General features: G+C 55.4%; 1 protein-coding gene and 1 long non-coding RNA gene across 3 annotated transcripts in view; both read right to left on the bottom strand.

The window, feature by feature from the left end:
- Positions 1–7,722, bottom strand: part of LOC100478655 (twinfilin-2) — a 22,088-nt gene extending 14,366 nt beyond the window's left edge. The window contains exons 1-6 of one of the 2 annotated variants that reach the window (XM_034658412.1): positions 7,539–7,722; positions 3,979–4,056; positions 1,570–1,748; positions 1,110–1,205; positions 798–902; positions 555–680 (exon numbers count right to left, since the gene is read on the bottom strand). In XM_034658412.1, the coding sequence (XP_034514303.1) occupies positions 555–680; positions 798–902; positions 1,110–1,205; positions 1,570–1,748; positions 3,979–4,056; positions 7,539–7,563 (609 nt within the window). In that variant the 5' untranslated portion in view covers positions 7,564–7,722. The remainder of the gene's footprint in view (positions 1–554; positions 681–797; positions 903–1,109; positions 1,206–1,569; positions 1,749–3,978; positions 4,057–7,538) is intronic. The other variant, XM_011224645.3, reaches the window with a different exon arrangement.
- A 4,818-nt stretch (positions 7,723–12,540) lies between these two features.
- Positions 12,541–16,092, bottom strand: LOC117801898. Its single transcript, XR_004624715.1, has 3 exons — positions 14,541–16,092; positions 14,264–14,304; positions 12,541–12,598 (listed from the first exon to the last, which is right to left on the bottom strand). It is a non-coding gene; the product is annotated as an uncharacterized LOC117801898 (long non-coding RNA).
- Positions 16,093–16,369: the final 277 nt, after the last annotated feature.

Here is a 16,369-nt window from a genome sequence, read left to right on the forward strand (position 1 = left end):
GCCCCCCCCCGGGGGGGGGGGGGGGTGGAGTCTGCTTGAGATTCTCTCTCCCTCTCCCTCTGCACACCCCTGGCCCGCTCACGCTCTCTCTCTCAAATAAATACATAAATCTTTTTTAAAAATTTAAAAATAAGAAAAAAAATGAAAAGGGGAAGCCTGGCCATTGGGCCAGGAGGCCCTGAGGAGAGGGGGCAGCCAGGGGGGCTGCAGGGGCATCTCGGACAGATAGGGGCTCAGGTCTGAGGGGTCAGTGTGAACTCCAGGGTGAATACGTGCGTGCAGTGAGGAGGGCGGAGTCAGGGACAGATGTGTCTCACGGATGTCCCTGCACGTGAGCAAGGACTGGGCAAGGCAGGGGAACACCATGCGTCTCCTGCATGTGGCGAACAGGACCGGGTAGGGCCAGGGGAGCAGGCGGGGGACAGCGCATTCCGCGAGGACGCAGGGGAGCTGAAGTGCACAGACTGGGGGGAAGGGGGCGGGCACACATCCGTACACGGGTCCGGGCCGAGCAGGGAGTGGCCTGGTGCGCCTGGGGTGGGACGGGCACCCACCAGCTGGATGTAGCTGATGGTCCTCTGCTTGAGCTGCTGCAGTGCCCGCTGCGCTGCCGGCTGCAGTGGGAAGGTGAGGCCCTGCAGGGTCTGGTGCTTGCTCTCCACACTGATCTCTGTCTTCACCTGGGGGCGGGGCAAGAGCAGGGGTAGCCCTCCTGCAGCACAGGCCAGCCGCCAGGCCTCATGGGACCTGGAGGGCCTCAGGCCGGGACTTCCGCCCACCCGTTCCGGCGCAACTACCTCGTTAATACGGATCTGCTGAAGCTCTCTCTCGGCCGAGGTCAGCGGGGCGGGCGCCGCACACGACGACAGGTGCTTCTGGTACCCAGCAAAGGAGAGGTCGTCCTGGCCGGGGGATGCAGAAGCACAAATGGGCACCTCGGCCTGGGCTGGCGGACGCCCACTGAGCACCCAGCTGGCAGCCCCTGGACTCCTCCAGCCCTCCCCACGCCTCCCCACTCCTGGCACCCACTTCCCGTGCGACCCCGCATAACACCCCACCTTCTGTGGGCCTGTGGGCCTGGCCTGGGGGGTCTGGCCTGGGAGGCCTACCTTCACAGTTCCAAAGAGTTCATCCTTGATGTGGCCGCCGCCAAACTCCTTCTTCACTGTGGCCCGTGTGGCTGCATACAGCATCTTCAGCCGCACCTGGAGGGCAGGAGCTAAGCCGTGAGACCCCTCCAGGCAGGAATGTCTCTCCAGGAGCAGGCAGGAGCCTCGGGGTGGGGACCAGGTCACACCCAGCAGAGGGCGCAGCGCAGGGCAAGGGTGCGATGGGGTGGAGCCCTCTCCACGCTGACCTCGCTGCCTCCCAGAGCCAGGCTGAGGCGGCTGGCAGGCCTCTGGGAGATGCCAGGCTCCAAACACAGGGTCTTGCCCTCTCTCAGACTCTGGGGCAGGACCTGGTGTCTCTCCCCTCAGAATCCCCAGGGCAGGGCCTTGGTATCTTGCTCAGACCCAGCTTCCCCTCTCCCCTGATCTGGGGGGCTGGGCGGGGGTCCTCAGGACTCACGGGAGAATTGTCAGGTGACCAGGCAAGGAAAAGCCACTCAAAGCCCTGGGCGTTCTGCGAGTCCAGGCGGTAGAGCAGATAGCAGGGCTCCTGGGCGTCCAGCAGCGGCAGCACGGCCTTGTCGTAGTCCTGGTCCCATCGGCCCATCAGCTCCCGCGAGGCACCCAGCACAAGCTGCTCTGGGGGCAGAGGCCGGGTGAGCCATGGAGCAGCCATCTCCCATACCCACCTTGGACTGTGGACCCCCTCGGCTGGGGCTCAGACCTGCTGGCCACTCCACCTCCTTCCCCGGGAGCTTGCAAGTCCCCGAAGGTTGAGGCGATAGGACTGAATCCATGGATGAGTAAATGAATGAACGAGGGCTCAACGCTGCCAGCTGTATGAATGCATGTGCACGCACGCACACACGCACAGAAATGGCCTTGAGAACGTGCCCCCAGATGACCAAACACCGACAGCCACGAGAAGACATGCAGCTGTGTTGCCCACAGCCACCTACGATGTGGTCCCCTCGCAAACACTCACACGGCAGACCCATCCCCCGGCCCAGCTGCTCAGGCACAGCCCCACTGTGCCACCTCCTGCTCCCCTCCTCCCTTAGCCTGGGGCCCCAGCAGAACCCCCAGCGCACCCTTCTCAGAACAACTGTGCCGAGGGAGGTGGCGGGTCCAGCCTCAGGCCACAGGGAGCTGCAGGAGCAAACAGGGAGATGGGGGCTCTTCCCAACACAATACAAACCTGTACCCTGCTGCCAGCAGCCAGCTGGAGTCCCCTCCCCAAAATGTCACAAACCTCTTAACGGCCGGGGCCAGTAGGCCTGCCACCTCCCCGGCTGGTGCACATTGGCCAAATGGGTCACTGAGGCTGGACACACACTTGACCTATCCACCCACAGGGCCTTAGCGGGGCACCAAGCACTAGCCCAGGGCGCACAGGCATGGCCAGGGGCTACCCGACCACCAGGCCCTCCTGATGAGGGCAAGGGGCCCAGCTGTCTGGAGCCCAAACACGTCAGGCCCACCAGCCCAGATGTCTCTTTGCAGGCCTTGGCCTCCTCACCGATCCTCCCAGAACTCCGACGGGATCAAGGGTGAAAACCAGCAGGCACAGTCGGCCCAACAGCACTGCCAACACTGTTTAATTTTATTGCCGACATTTTCAAAATGGGAAGCTTCACGTAAGAAGTGGGATGGACATTCTCTAGAAGGTGCTCCAGCCACACTCGAGAGGTGGGCAGTGGCCGCCTGTCAGGGGGCCTGAACCTTTCTGGGGATCCCAGGTGCCCCAACAACCACAATGCAGAACAGAGCTAAGAGCCCACCCAGAGATCCCTCCTGCTAAACACCTACACGGACGTCCGGTCTGGGAGGCAACAGGGAAGCTGGGGACTAGGGCCAATGAGTCTCTATCTTTCAGGGGCAGGGGGCTGGTGGCCTGTCACCCCAGGAAGCCTTTACTCTTGATCTACTGCAGTGACCCCAACCCAGCCTCTGAGGGCATCTGAACTTGGGGACCCCGGACAAAACCCAGGACAGCTCTGGCACTGAAGCCTGGGGTGAATTCTGGGTCTGGGTAGACCCTGCTTTGCACCAATTCAGTGGGTGAAAAGTCAGCTGGGAACCAAGCCCTTTTGGGAGGCCCACGCTGCTGGCTACCGAGGACTGGAAGGATTCGTGGGGGGCCCGGCCCACTCCCAGTGTCTGTCCCCCTCACCTCCAGGGACAACCCTTCAGCACGAAGGGAAGGCGGAGATGTCGCCACCAAGCCTCTGGCCAGTCCTCTTCTTCCTCAAACCCTCCCCACACTTCAGGCCTCAGCTCAAGCTCACCCAGCCGCAATCCCTATATGCCGAGCACCGCCCTCTGCAAGCCTCGGGTTCCCAGCGTCCAGGCCACGGCCTGGTGAAGCCTAGAATCCCCCAGTCATGCCCTCAAAGCAAGCTGGGCATGAGTCCCTTTGCCCTGTTGCAGGGGCACTTCCCAAGGGCAGGGCCCCTGGCTTCTCCTTGGGACTCCCCCCGGCCAGCAGCCAAGCCAGATCAGCCTGCCGATCACAGAGGGAGGTGAGTGGCACTCGCCACATGCGGCAGTGCCTGGCCTCACTGGTCCCCTGCCCCCATGCCCACCCCAGCACTGGGCCTCTGACCCTACATAGCCTCTGGGGAGCTGGACAGGACCCCCAGGCAGGGCTGTCCTTGCTGTCTCCCCAGCTTTTGACCCCTGCTCTAACAAGGGCAGTGATCATGCCCACCTCCGCTGCTCTCCTACAAAGCACCTCCCGTCCCCAGATGGAGGAAGTGAGGTCCTGAAGGGGCTGGAGGCCAAGGTCCAAGAGCTCCCAGAGAAACAGCTGGGTCCAGCCTCCAGCCCACGCCCTAGCTCGCCAAAGGGGGCAGTAGGGGGCACTCACCATCCTCAATGACGACTTTGATGAGCCTGACAGAGCCAGCCCGAGCCTTGGCAAAGAATTCCTTCAGCTCCTCGGTGGCTACGAGCACAAGAAACATGGTGAGGGATGAGTGGCCAGAGTGAGCAGGGTGGACAGGGACACGTTCAGGGCCCGCTCGGTCCTACGGGGTCTGCTGGTGGAGCTGGGAGCCGGGTTAAATAGGGCTCCCCATGTGACTGGGAACCTGACACGGCCCATGAGCAGAAGCTCCCAAATTTAGCCAGCAGTGTGGCCTGCTGGCTGAGATAGCGCTGGTGACAGGGTGGGCGGGGATGGGCCAGCCCACTCAGGGATGGGGCAGGCTCTGGGACAGGCCAGGCCTACCAGAGCGAATGCCCCCCACCTGTCCCCTGAGGGGGGGCCCAGCACTGAAGTGGCCTGTGACACTGTCTGTCATATCCACAAACACAGAAATAGGTGAACAAATGCCCCCACTGTGCACTGACCACTATGTCCATGCACACACACAGAGGCACACATGCGTCACCTGTTGTGTATGCCATCGGATACCCACTCAGTCCAGCATGTGTGAATGGAACAAATAAACCCACATGTGACAAAAGTGGAGTAGAAATGCAAACACCCTCACATGTGAAAACCCACTCAGCTGGTCAAAGATAAGCGCACACACACGTTTAGAAACGCCAACATATATACGGACACAGTCCCCCCAGTAACAAACACATAGGCCTGCACACCTGGGGCCCTGTCAACCAGGCTGCCTCACCCTGAGAGGCCAGGAGCCCAGCCCGAGCCAGCCCTAGCACAGCCCTGCCAGAGGCAGTAAGTCCCCAGTCCTGAGGCAGTCCAGAAGGCTCCCAGATGAGGAGTGGCAGTCGGGAACACTCCAAAACAGACCCTGTCTTGGTCCTTGGGTCACAGACATGGGAGGTGACAGCCAATGACCAAGGATCCCAAAGGCAGAGGTAATGACCAGGGTCGTCCTAGATCTACCAGTGGTTCAGACGCGGAAACAAAGTCCAAGTAGGGAAGGGTCCAACTTGGGTCTCTGGGTGTGCAGGGCCAGGCCAGCATGACCTTGAGGCCACCCAGGGGTCAGGAGAATTCTGCAGGAACACAGCTGGAGGGCTGAGGTCAGAGAATATTTATAGGGCCCAGACTGGGCAGCTTGGGGGGGGTGGGGGTGGGGCCTTTAGGAAAACAAACTCTGGTCATGTCCTCAGGGGCCCCTCAGACAGGGTGACCCTGAGCCTGAGACCTCAGGCTGTATACCACCCTCCATGGCTGCTGGGCGAGCAGGGTCCCAACTGAGAACCATGGCGTGGAGACACAGCCCCACTGCGCCAGGACAGAGCTGCCAGCAGCAGACCCCAAGCAGGTCCCCGAGGTAAAGCCTGGCCTCTGGGTCTCCACCTTTCCCAGAGCTGTGTGTGACCTCTGACCTTGCTGAGCCTCAAACTCATCTATACTATGGAGCTAACACTCCCAAGCTGCAGAGAGCCATGCTGAGGAGTAAATGGGAAAAAATACTCACTAATGGGGCATCTACGAATAAAAAGTGTTAAATTTTATTACTGTAATGACGGCAGGGCAGGCTGCGTTGAGCGGCCCTTTCCACCTGCTCAGACCTTCTGGGAGGTAAAGCCAAGAAGCTCCGCTAAGGGAGAGTCTGCCACGCCCCTTCTAGAGTTACTAGGACAGAGTGACACCCCAGTATTGGAAGAGACATCCCCCTCCATGACTCCTCAGCCACCATCAATAATCCAGAGGCCAGGCCTGGGACACCTGAGCCTCTATCATCAAAGATTCATGCTCTCCCACCTCCCGCCCCCTGCCCTGCTCTGAGGTCACCAGATCCACACTTATGGCCACGACTGGGCTGTCATCTGGGCATCCAGGGCATTCGATCTCACCTGCCACCTCCCTGGGGCCGAAAGGGAAAGGAGTGGGCTGCTCATAGGCAGGAGGGCTGGGGGGCAGCCCAGTCCCCAGTGATCCCCCTAGGCATGCCTGTCTCACCACATGGGAAATGAAGGCGTGAGGCAGGGCCTTGGCCATAGGACCTGTCAGTACTGAGCAGGGAGGAGGGGCCCTGACTTCCGATCCCCTCTCAGATGGAGGCAGCAGCAGTAGTGACCAGACAAAGGGGAAGGAAGGGGCAGGTCCAGGGGGGGCAGCTGCTCCCTTCTGTGGGGCTGAGTCATGAAGCCAACCTCCAGCTCCTCCAGCTCCTTCTGGAGAGGCTGGCCCACTGGTAGGAGGCTGGCCCTGACCCAGACCCTGCCTTTTCTGGTCCTGTGGGGTGGGGCCAGGGAAACCCTCTAGCTGGTTTAGCCACCAGGCAGCCACGACAACCACAAGCCAAGCTGACATGCAGGCAGTCGGGCCGGTCGATGGTGGGTTGGTGTCCCCGGGCTGGGGATCCTGGTGTGGTGGGAGGAGTGGCTGATGGCCAAACCACCAGGCTGTCGGCTGTCTGGGCAAGCAGCCTGGGCCTTTCCCACAGGCCAGGCAGTCCTCCCAAGCCAGTGACAGAGGGGGATACTCAGACCCAGGTAGGGTCAGGACATCTGGCTCCTGGCCATTGCTCCCCAGCCTGTGTAAAGAGGAAACTAGGCCCTTGGGGAAGGGGGTGATGCTCTAGGCTGGAGAAGCGTAGGTAGGGTAGGGGGCATTGGCCCCGAGTCTCTAAAACCAGGACCCTTCCTCACAAACCCCATATGTGGACCCTCTTTTCTACCTCCAACCTGGAGCTGGGACCTTGCAGCCCTGGCTGGGGCAGACTCAGGAGATCTGAGTGGAAAATGGTAGGGAGGTCAGAGGTCAAGGTCAGATTGGCAACTCTCCCCATCCCACTCTGAAGGCCCTGTCCGCGGTTTTCCCTAGTCTTGTTTGCTCAAATGTGTGAGGGTCCTGGGAGGAGCCAAAGGTCAGGAACCCCTCCTCACACAGACACAAACCCATAGAAGCCATACAGAGACACATGATACATGCATCCGTGGTAACAAACGTACACTGAGATGTAGCCAAACTGTGCACACACACACAGACACCCACAGACATGTGCACATAGTCACAAAACACTGATGCCTAAAGACGGTTCTATGCGACAGTGGTCATTCAATGAGCTATTGGTGCATGTGCATGAATGACCCTAGACGTACACAAGCAGTCACATCCAGATATGCAAACACAGGACTGTACACACAAGACAAGTGCACATGCGTGCACATTCCCCCAGATGTGCACATCTGGTACACCCACCCCCAGAAAGGAACAAAAACATATAGATGGGTACACACAGGCACATCCACCCCCAGATGGGCACACAGATATTTGCACTCCAGCTGTGTACCCACATATACACCCACTCCCAACTATGCACAGTAAGAATCGCACGCCCCCAGATGTGCCCACCCCAGGCGACCCGCGGCTGCAAAAGAGAACAGGAAGCTTCCTCAGGCTGATGCCAGGAAGGAGAGAGGGGCTGAGCGCCAGGGAGGGGGCGCAGCCGCGAGCGGAGACCCTCAGCCCCCTGCCCGCCCACCATCCGCCCTCACCGTGGATGCCCGTCTGGTGCGCCATGGCTCCGTGCCCCGCTCCGCCCGCGCCCTTGGAGCCCTCGGCTCAGCCCTGGACCCGCTCGGCTCGCCCGGCCCGGGAGGAGGAGGAGGATGTGGCGGCGACCGCCCAGCCTCGCGCAGCTTCCCGGGCGGTGCCGCAGGACCTGGCCCAGCGCGCCCCGCCCCCGACGGGCGAGGCCGGGAGGGGGCGGGAACTCGGGGCCGCGCGTGCGCGCACCGTGCGTCTTGTTCCGGGTGGGCCTAACGCCGGGAGCTGAGCGGTGTGTCCACGCGCCTGCGCGTGCCTGTTTGTGGCGGACAGAGCCTGCGTGTGGTCGAGCGTGCGTGGGCGCACGCGGGCGTGTGTGTCTGTGCGCCCGGGGCCGAGGGGTCTGTGGCTGGGGCGGGTCTGGGAGTGCGCGCGCGAGTCTGTGCGCCCCACGATAGGTGGGTTTCCAAGTGGGGTGGGATCCGCGCCTCACTTATGGCCGGAAAGGGGGTTCGCGTGCGGATGTGCGTGCGTGTTTGTGCCGCATCCCTTTTCGTAGAGACGTTTCCTGAGCGCCTCCTGTGAAGCCCTGGCACCTGGAGGCTGGCCTGGACGCAGGCCCTGCCCTGAGGGGGAGTCGGACTGGTATACCAGGTAGTTAGCAGATGAACCTGTGGCCCCGAGGGCCCAGCCCAGAGAGCCAGGGGCCACCAGGAGGTGAAGTTTGGGTGGAGACCTGGAGGTCAGCCTAGTAGAGCAGAGGGAAAAGTTTTCTGAGAAGCGGAAACTACATGTGCAAAGGCCCAGAGGTTGAAGGAGGGCCAGAGCTTGGCGAGGGAGGAACTTCCCAACTCCTTATCAACTTCTGGCTCGGTACCCAGAGACTTTGCCTTCTTTGGCATCAGCCCTGCTGTGACTGGCCAATCAACATAATGTATCTTCCAGGCCACAACGAGTCAGGGGTGAACACGTGACCCCAGTCAGTCCAATCAGACCTTGTCCCGGACTTGGGCTGGAAAGACTGGGAAGGAGGCCACGTTTTGGGGCTGGGGTTGCTGAGAATTAATGATGAGGTGTGGGACCTGCCTGGCGCCTGGCACCAGTTTGAACTCCCTGCTCACTGTCCCACTACCCCACCCTAAGGAGCATTGCGCCCTCTTCTGTGTGCCCCAAGCCCTGGGTTTCTCATTTCCTGAGTGTCCAGCAAACTCGAAACTGAAGAATTTTCTCTTTTCTTCTTCTTTTTTTTTTTTTTTGAGAGAGAGCGAGAGCGTGAGAGCACACGGGGTGGGGGGAGGGGTAGAGAGAGGGAAAGAGAGAATCTTAAGCAGCCTCATCGTCTAGTGCAGAGCCCAATGCCAGGCTTAATTCCACAACCCTGAGATCATGACCTGCTCCAAAATCAAGAGTTGGTTGCTTAGCCCACTGAGCCACCCAGGCGGCCTGAAGAATTTTCTTTCTTCTTCTTCTTCGTCTTCGTCTTCCCCTCCTCCTCCTTTTTTTTTTTTTTTTTTTAAGATTTTATTTATTTATTTGACAGAGATAGAGACAGCTAGCGAGAGAGGGAACACAAGCAGGGGGAGTGGGAGAGGAAGAAGCAGGCTCACAGCAGAGGAGCCTGATGTGGGGCTCGATCCCGTAACGTCGGGATCACGCCCTGAGCCGAAGGCAGACGCTTAACCGCTGTGCCACCCAGGCGCCCCTCCTCCTCCTTCTTTTAATCTATATATTTGAGAGAGAGAGAGTGAGATCACAGAGGGAGAGGGAGAAGCAGACTTGCTGCTGAGCGTAGAGCCCAATGTGGGGCTGGATTCCGGAACCCCAAGATCGGGACCAGAGCCGAAGTCAGATGCTTGACTGAGCCACCCAGGTGCCCCTGAAGGATTTCTTATTTATCTTCCTGAGCCCACCCTGAGACTGAACCTGTGTAGTGTGCTCACGTTGGCCACCCCACAACTCACACTGGAACATAAAAACTGTGTGGCCTCATGGCCTGCCCTTGGGAGAATAGCCCATAGGCAAGTCCCCAGCTCAGCCCTGCCACATCGCAGATGGGACCAACCACATAGAGCCAACAGTTACATCAGCTCTTGGGCCTGGCCACCTCCATGGGAGCACTTGGCAATTCCACTGAAACAGAAGAGCCTCAACTTCTTGGAAACAGGAATTAGCCAAGAAAACAGGTTCATGAAAAATAATAATGTTATGTTCCCTGTAGAAATGTCCATCACTGGATAAACTGTGACTACCTTAACTGCGTGGTCTCCCCTGTTGCCAGACTAACCCCTGCCTGCATCATTCTCTTTGTTTTTATTGCTGCCTGATATCTATATTTACCTGCTTATTTGTGTATTGTCTTCCCTCTACCAGTAGTTAAGTTTTTGCCCCTGCTGCATCCCCAACACCTAGAACAGTGCCCAGCATTGGTAAGTGTTCAGGAATATTTGCCAAATAAACGAATGAACAGTTAGAGTCTTAGGGCACCTGGTGCCTCAGTCAGTAGAGCACGAGACTCTGGATCTCAGGGCCGTGAGTTTGAGCCCCATGTTGGGCATAGTGTTTACTTAAAAAAAAAATTAGTCTTTATGTTGCACACATACTGTGTACTGGGCACATTTATTTAATCCTCGTGACAGCCCTATGAGGTAGGTGTTACTGTCTTTTTCAGTTGAAGAATCGGAGGTTTGGAGACATGAAGTGATTTGATGCAGGTTACAAGGTAGTGAGTGTCCCCAGGAACCTTACTTTCCTTGACTCAAGACAGTGGAACAATCAAAGGCTGAGAATCCCACTGGGCAGTGGTCCTCACGCCCTCCATCAGTATCTCCCACCTCAGGGATGAGAGTTTGGCCAGGGAAGGAAACTCCTTGGGAGATGGGTTCGAGCCCAGTCCTGCTCAGCTTCACAGCCTGGGATGCAGGCAAGGAGCCCAAGGGCCAGTGGAGTGCCCAGACTCCATCCCTGGCTGAGATCTGGTTTCAGGCAGAAAGATGAGAAAGCTGCACCCAGCTCCTCACGTGAGTCCAGGATGAACACAGTATCCAGGAACAGGTTGGTTGCTCCTTTCTGATGTTTTTCAACACAGAGTCAGCCATTGAAATTATTAGAACATACTGTTTTTTTCAGGTGGATCCAAGGTTTAAAAAAAAAAAAGTGAGCTATAAAAATACTGAAGAAACAGAGGGAAAATGTTGTAGAATCTTGGAGTGAAGGAGGCCTTCTGAGTATGTCACCAAACTCAGCAGCCATAAAAGAAAAAAAATCAAAGAAAAAAATCGATAAATTCATTTACATTAAAAATTAAAGGTCTGGATTGAAAGAGCCACCATCAAAGCCAAAACACAAACAACAAACTGTCTACAAACAACATACTTGTAACTCACTTCAAAATAAAGACCTCTGGGGCACCTGAGTGGCTTAGTCAGTTGGGCGTCCGACTCTTGATTCTGGCTCAGGTCATGGTCTCAGGGACAGGGGTTGAGTCCCTAGGTGGGCTCCCCGCTCAGTGGGGAGTCTGCTGGAGATTCTCTCTTTCCCTCGGGCCCTCCCCTCACTCTCTGCCTTTCCTCCCACTCTCTGAATAAATAAATAAAATCTTAAGAATAAATAAATAATGAGCTCCCAGATCAATAAGAAAAAACCCAATGGTTCACTAAGAAACTGGGTAAAGGATACAGACTATCCACAGAAAAAGAAATACAAATAGGCCTCTAGAACTATGGAAAATTGATGATCCTTTCTTACTAAGATAAATGGAAGTCAAACTAGACTTGCATATCTGTATCTATAGGGGAAGATTTTAATGAAAAATGTGATGGTCAAATGATGGGAAAATAGGTTGACGGGAGAGGAAATTGGTGCAAACTTCATGGAGGACAATATCTACAAAATTGTAAATGTGTATCCCCCCCCCCCCATGAATTGAGGTGAAATTCACACTGGGACGCCCAGGTCGCTCAGTCAGTTGAGTGTCTCCCTTTGGCTCAGGTTATGATCCCAGGGTCCTGAGATCCAGCCCCACGCCAGGCTCCCTGCTCAGTGGGGAGCCTGGTTCTCCCTCTCCCTCTGCCTCTCCCCCTGCTTGTACTTTCTCTGTCAAATAAATAAATAAAATCCTTAAAAAAATGTAACCAACTTAAAGTGATCGAGTCAGCACATTCACTATGTTGTGCAACCACGTCTCTAGTTCTAAAACATTTCCATCGCTCTGAAGGAAAACTGTACTCATTAAACAGTTCCTCCCCATTGCTCCCTCCTTCAGCCCCCGGCAACCCGCAGTCTGCTTTCTGCTTCCACGGATTGACCTAGTCTGGATATTTCATATGAATGGAAGCATGAAACACGTGACCTTTTCTATCTGGCTTTTTTCACTTAGCATAAAGCTTTGGAGGCTCACGCACATTGTGGCATGTGACAGTACTTTGTTCTTTTTTTACGGCTGAATAACATTCCATTGCACGTATATACCACAAGTTGTTGATCCGTTCATCCAGATGTTGGACATTTATGTCGTTTTCACTTTTTGGCCGTCATGAGTAGCGCTGCTATGAACAACAAATGCCTTTGCCCCACCGATTGCGTTACTAGGAACTGATCCTACCGATATGACCCCACAAAAGACTGTACAGCCAGTAACTGAACACAAGCTAACTAGCCATCACTGAGAGGCTAGCTACAGAAAATCTGCATTTTTGCAGAGACTGCTCTGTAGCCTTGACAATAGGCAGGCCTTCAAGGACTAACACTAAAAGATAGAGGTATCCTTTATGAAAATGTCGGGTGTAGGATATGGCGCAGAGTATGCCATCACGTGTGTAAAGAAGAGGGGAGGAGGAAAGATTTTACATATATGTAATTTTAATTTTTTAATTTTTTAAAAGATTTTATTTGGGGGCGCCTGGGTGGCGCAGTCATTAAGCATCTGCCTCTGGCTCAGGGCATGATCCTGGCGTTCTGGGATTGAGCCCATCAGGCTCCTCCACTGGGAGCTTGCTTCTTCCTCTCCCACTCCCCCAGCTTGTGTTCCCTCTCTTGCTGGCTGTCTCTCTGTCAAATAAATAAATAAAATCTAAAAAAAAAAAAAAAAAAGATTTTATTTGTTTGATGAAGCATAAGCAGGGGGAGCAGCAGGCCGAGGGAGAGGGAAGAGCAGACTCCCTGCTGAGCAGGGAGGGCCCCCTCAGGACTCGATCCTAGGACCCTGAGATCATGACCTGAGCCAAAAGCAGACGCCTAACTGACTGACCCACCCAGGTGCCCCATATATGTAATTTTTAAATTATTTAATTTAAATTGAGATATGATTGATATATCACATTGTATCAATTTTAGGTGTACAACATGATTTAATATTTATGTATTTTTGTGAAACGACCACAATAAGTTTAGTTATCACATGTCACCACAGAGTTATAATTATTTTCTTGGGATGAGAACTTTCAAGATCTACTCTTTTAGCAACTTTCAAATGTGCACTATAGCAGTGCTAACTATAGTCACCACGCTATAGATTACATTCCAGTACTTACCTACCTTATAACTGGAAGTCTGTACCTTTTGACCAACTTCTGCCAATTTTACCCACCCCCACCCCTCACCTCTGACAACCAGCAATCTGTTCTCTGTGTCTATGAATTTGGGATTTGTTTGTTTGTTTAGATACCACATATAAGTGAGATCATACAGTGTTTAATCTTTCTGTGACTTATTTTATTTAGCATAATGCACTCAAGGTCCATTTGTGTGGTTGCAAGTGGCAGAATTTCCTCCTTTTTATGGCTGAGTAACATTCCTCTGTGTGTGTGTGTGTGTGTGTGTGTGTGTGTGTGTGTGTGTGTACCACACTGTCTTATCCATTCATCTGTCAGTGGACACTTTGGTTATTGCCATGTCTTAGCTATTGTAAATAATGCTGCAGTGAACATGAGGGGGCCCATGCTTTCAAGATTTCACTTTCTTCAGATAAATACCCAGAAGTGGAATTGCTGGATCATATGTTAGTTCTATTTTTAATTTTTGAGGAACCTCCATACTGTTTTCCACAGTGGCTGCAACCCATTATAGTCCTACCAACAGTGCACAGAGTTTCCTTTTCCCCACATCCTTGCCAACACTCTTTATTTCTTGTCTTACAGGTAAAAAAAAATTTTTTTTGCTTGAATTTGCACAGAATACCTGGCATCTCTGGAAGGATCCGCAAGAAACTAGTAATATTGGATGTCTCCAGGGAGAGGAACTGCCTGGCCAGGGACGGGTTAGGGTTGTGGGCAGAGACTTGTTACTAAATACACTTTTACACCTTTTGAATTTGGGTTTTTTCTAAAGGCCTCTTTTTTATTTTTATTTATTTATTTGTTTTTTAAGTAATCTCTATGCCCAGCGTGGGGCTTGAACTCATGACCCCGAGATCAAGTGCTGCCTTTTCTACCGACTGAGCCAGTCAAGCACCCACCTTTGAAATTTTGAGTCATGGGACTCGACAAAAGCTATTCTCATTGTGAGTGAAAAAAATGTAGCATAAAAACCTTTTCTTTTTTCTGAACTTGCTCCTCTCACCCCCATCCTTCACATGCTGGCTGAGTTAGCCGAGGAGAGGTGTCTGGCCAGGAGGGGGACAAGCTTGGGTTCATTTGAACAGTCGGGAGAGGAGTGTCACTGGGGGGTGAGGAGTTGCATGGCCCCCAGGGAGGGCTCAGCCCAGGAATGAAGAGAGACCCACCCCAGGGAACCTCACCTACGATTTCAGACAACAGCGATGGAAGTGCCTGGAAACTTCTGGAGAAAGAAAAAGGCAAATGGTCAATCCAAAGGTCTGGGAATGAGGGGCACTGGATTGCAGAAGCAGCAACAGTCAGAAGACAATGAACAGAGAAGTCAGAATTCTGAACCAAAATATCAGTCAAAAGCTAAGGCTTTTGCCCCATGTTGGGTGTAGAGCTTATTTTAAAAAAGAGGCAGGGGGAGGCTTTTGAGACAAACCCTTTCGGACTTGCAAGGACCCAGGGAATTACCTTGCAGTCATCCTTTCTTGGAGAGTTGTTAGAGGATGTGCTTCAGCAACACGAAGTAGAAAACTGAGACAGGCTGGGGATCCAGCAAGAGTAGAGGCTCCCAGGAACCAGAGGCCGGAGCAGCTACTGTGGCACTGGAGGAACACTCAGGCCGCCCTGGGATGGGGAGGATGGGACTGCCACAGGGCTCCAAGGCTACGCTGGGCAGCAGACCCCCTGTGACACCTCAGGAGCTTCTCCGAACAGACTTTAGAGGACAGGATTCATCCCACACAGGGGAGCCCAAGACGATGGGTTGGAGGAATAGACTGTGTGTTGTTTCCTCTCATTTTAGACTTTAAAACCCTCTGAGCCATTGGCTGGTAGGGATGAGGAGGTGAGCCCACCTCCAGACTGAATTGGGTCTGCCCCACCCTGGGTCCCTGGTCCATTTCTGTCCCAATGATAGGGCATAGCTCAGGGGTCCTTTGGGAAGCTTTTTCTCACTTTGCCCCCAGCCCCTTGCCAGCTGGATCACGCGCCATCCACCAGGACTCCACCATCAGAGCAGGGGAGCCCACCTCCATTAGTGCTGTGCTCCTGCCCCCAGTGTGGGGCCTGGCGCACACAGTGGGGGTGGGAAGTTAGCCCCCAGGCTGCTCTGGACTGGAGTCATCTGAGGGAGGGGACATGCGGCACAGCTTCCCATCTCAAAAACAATCCTCCTTGGGCAGGGGGACCTCCCAGTGGGGCAGGGCTGGCAGCCCAGAGGAAGTAGGGCATCGTGAGCAGGTGCTAGGCTTGGGAGTGGAGGCAAAGGTAGGGACTCCTGCCACAGCTCTCCCCGGCGACCCTGGGGTAAAGGCCTCAGGGGCTTTGAGTTGGCAAGCCTGCCTTTTTGGAGGAGGAAAGGGGAAGAGAAATACCCTGTGGGGGTCTGAGTCAGCTGAACTGTCATAATGGAAACAGCACACCCTGGGCATCAGGACACTTCCCCTCTGCCGGCCTCTGAGTCCCCCTTATGAGACAGAGCAGTCCTGCACCAGGAGTTGGGCTTAAGTGACAGAAGGGTGACAAAGCACCCTGTTAATAGACAGATGCGAAGGGAGACACTACTGCTGACCCCACCGCGACAGCTGGTTGGGGGGGGGTGTGAAGAGACTGCAACATCTCGCCCCCACCAAGATGAAAGGCTTTCACTTCCCTTAGTTCCAGGTCTGAACTCTGGTTGGAACCTTTTGGAGACCATGAATTCCTCTTGTCCCCCAGCCACCAACACTCTAGTGACGATCCCGGCGTCTGTCCAGAGAGGACCTCTTGACTTGGGGGGCAGTCGTTTGGGAGGCTGTCCCCGAAGTGGGGAGCGGCCTCCCACGATGAGGAAGGCCAGGGTGACCAGCAAGCCCCATCCGGGGGCGGAGGGTGACAGACTGCGGGAGTGGGGAATGAAGGCCACCTGAGGGAACCCTGTGCTCTGAGCCTCTTACTCAACGCGTCAGCCTGACACCTCCAAGCACATCCTGTTCCCATCTTCCCCTTGCGCAAGGCTGAGGCCCAGCAGGAGGAGGCCGGAGGCTCGGCTGCGGACGGGGGCCCCCGACTGGAGGCCCGGGCTGCGGTCAGAACGACCCCGGCACCTCGCTGGGGGGCCGGGAGGGCCTTTCCCGTGGCGAAGGCTGGCGCCCCCCGCGTGTGCGGCCGCAGCCCGCCTGCTCGGGCGCCTGTGGGACGCGGGCGAGCCGCTTCGCTTCTCGAGGCCTCAGTTTTCTTGCCTGTGAAGTGGGCCTGACGACAGCCTTGGCTTCTCGGGGTCGTGACGGGGCTCGGCAGGCCCGAGGGCGCCCAGGCCC

Source organism: Ailuropoda melanoleuca, chromosome 4 (genome assembly GCF_002007445.2).
Source record: "Ailuropoda melanoleuca isolate Jingjing chromosome 4, ASM200744v2, whole genome shotgun sequence".
NCBI classification, from domain to species: domain Eukaryota; kingdom Metazoa; phylum Chordata; class Mammalia; order Carnivora; family Ursidae; genus Ailuropoda; species Ailuropoda melanoleuca.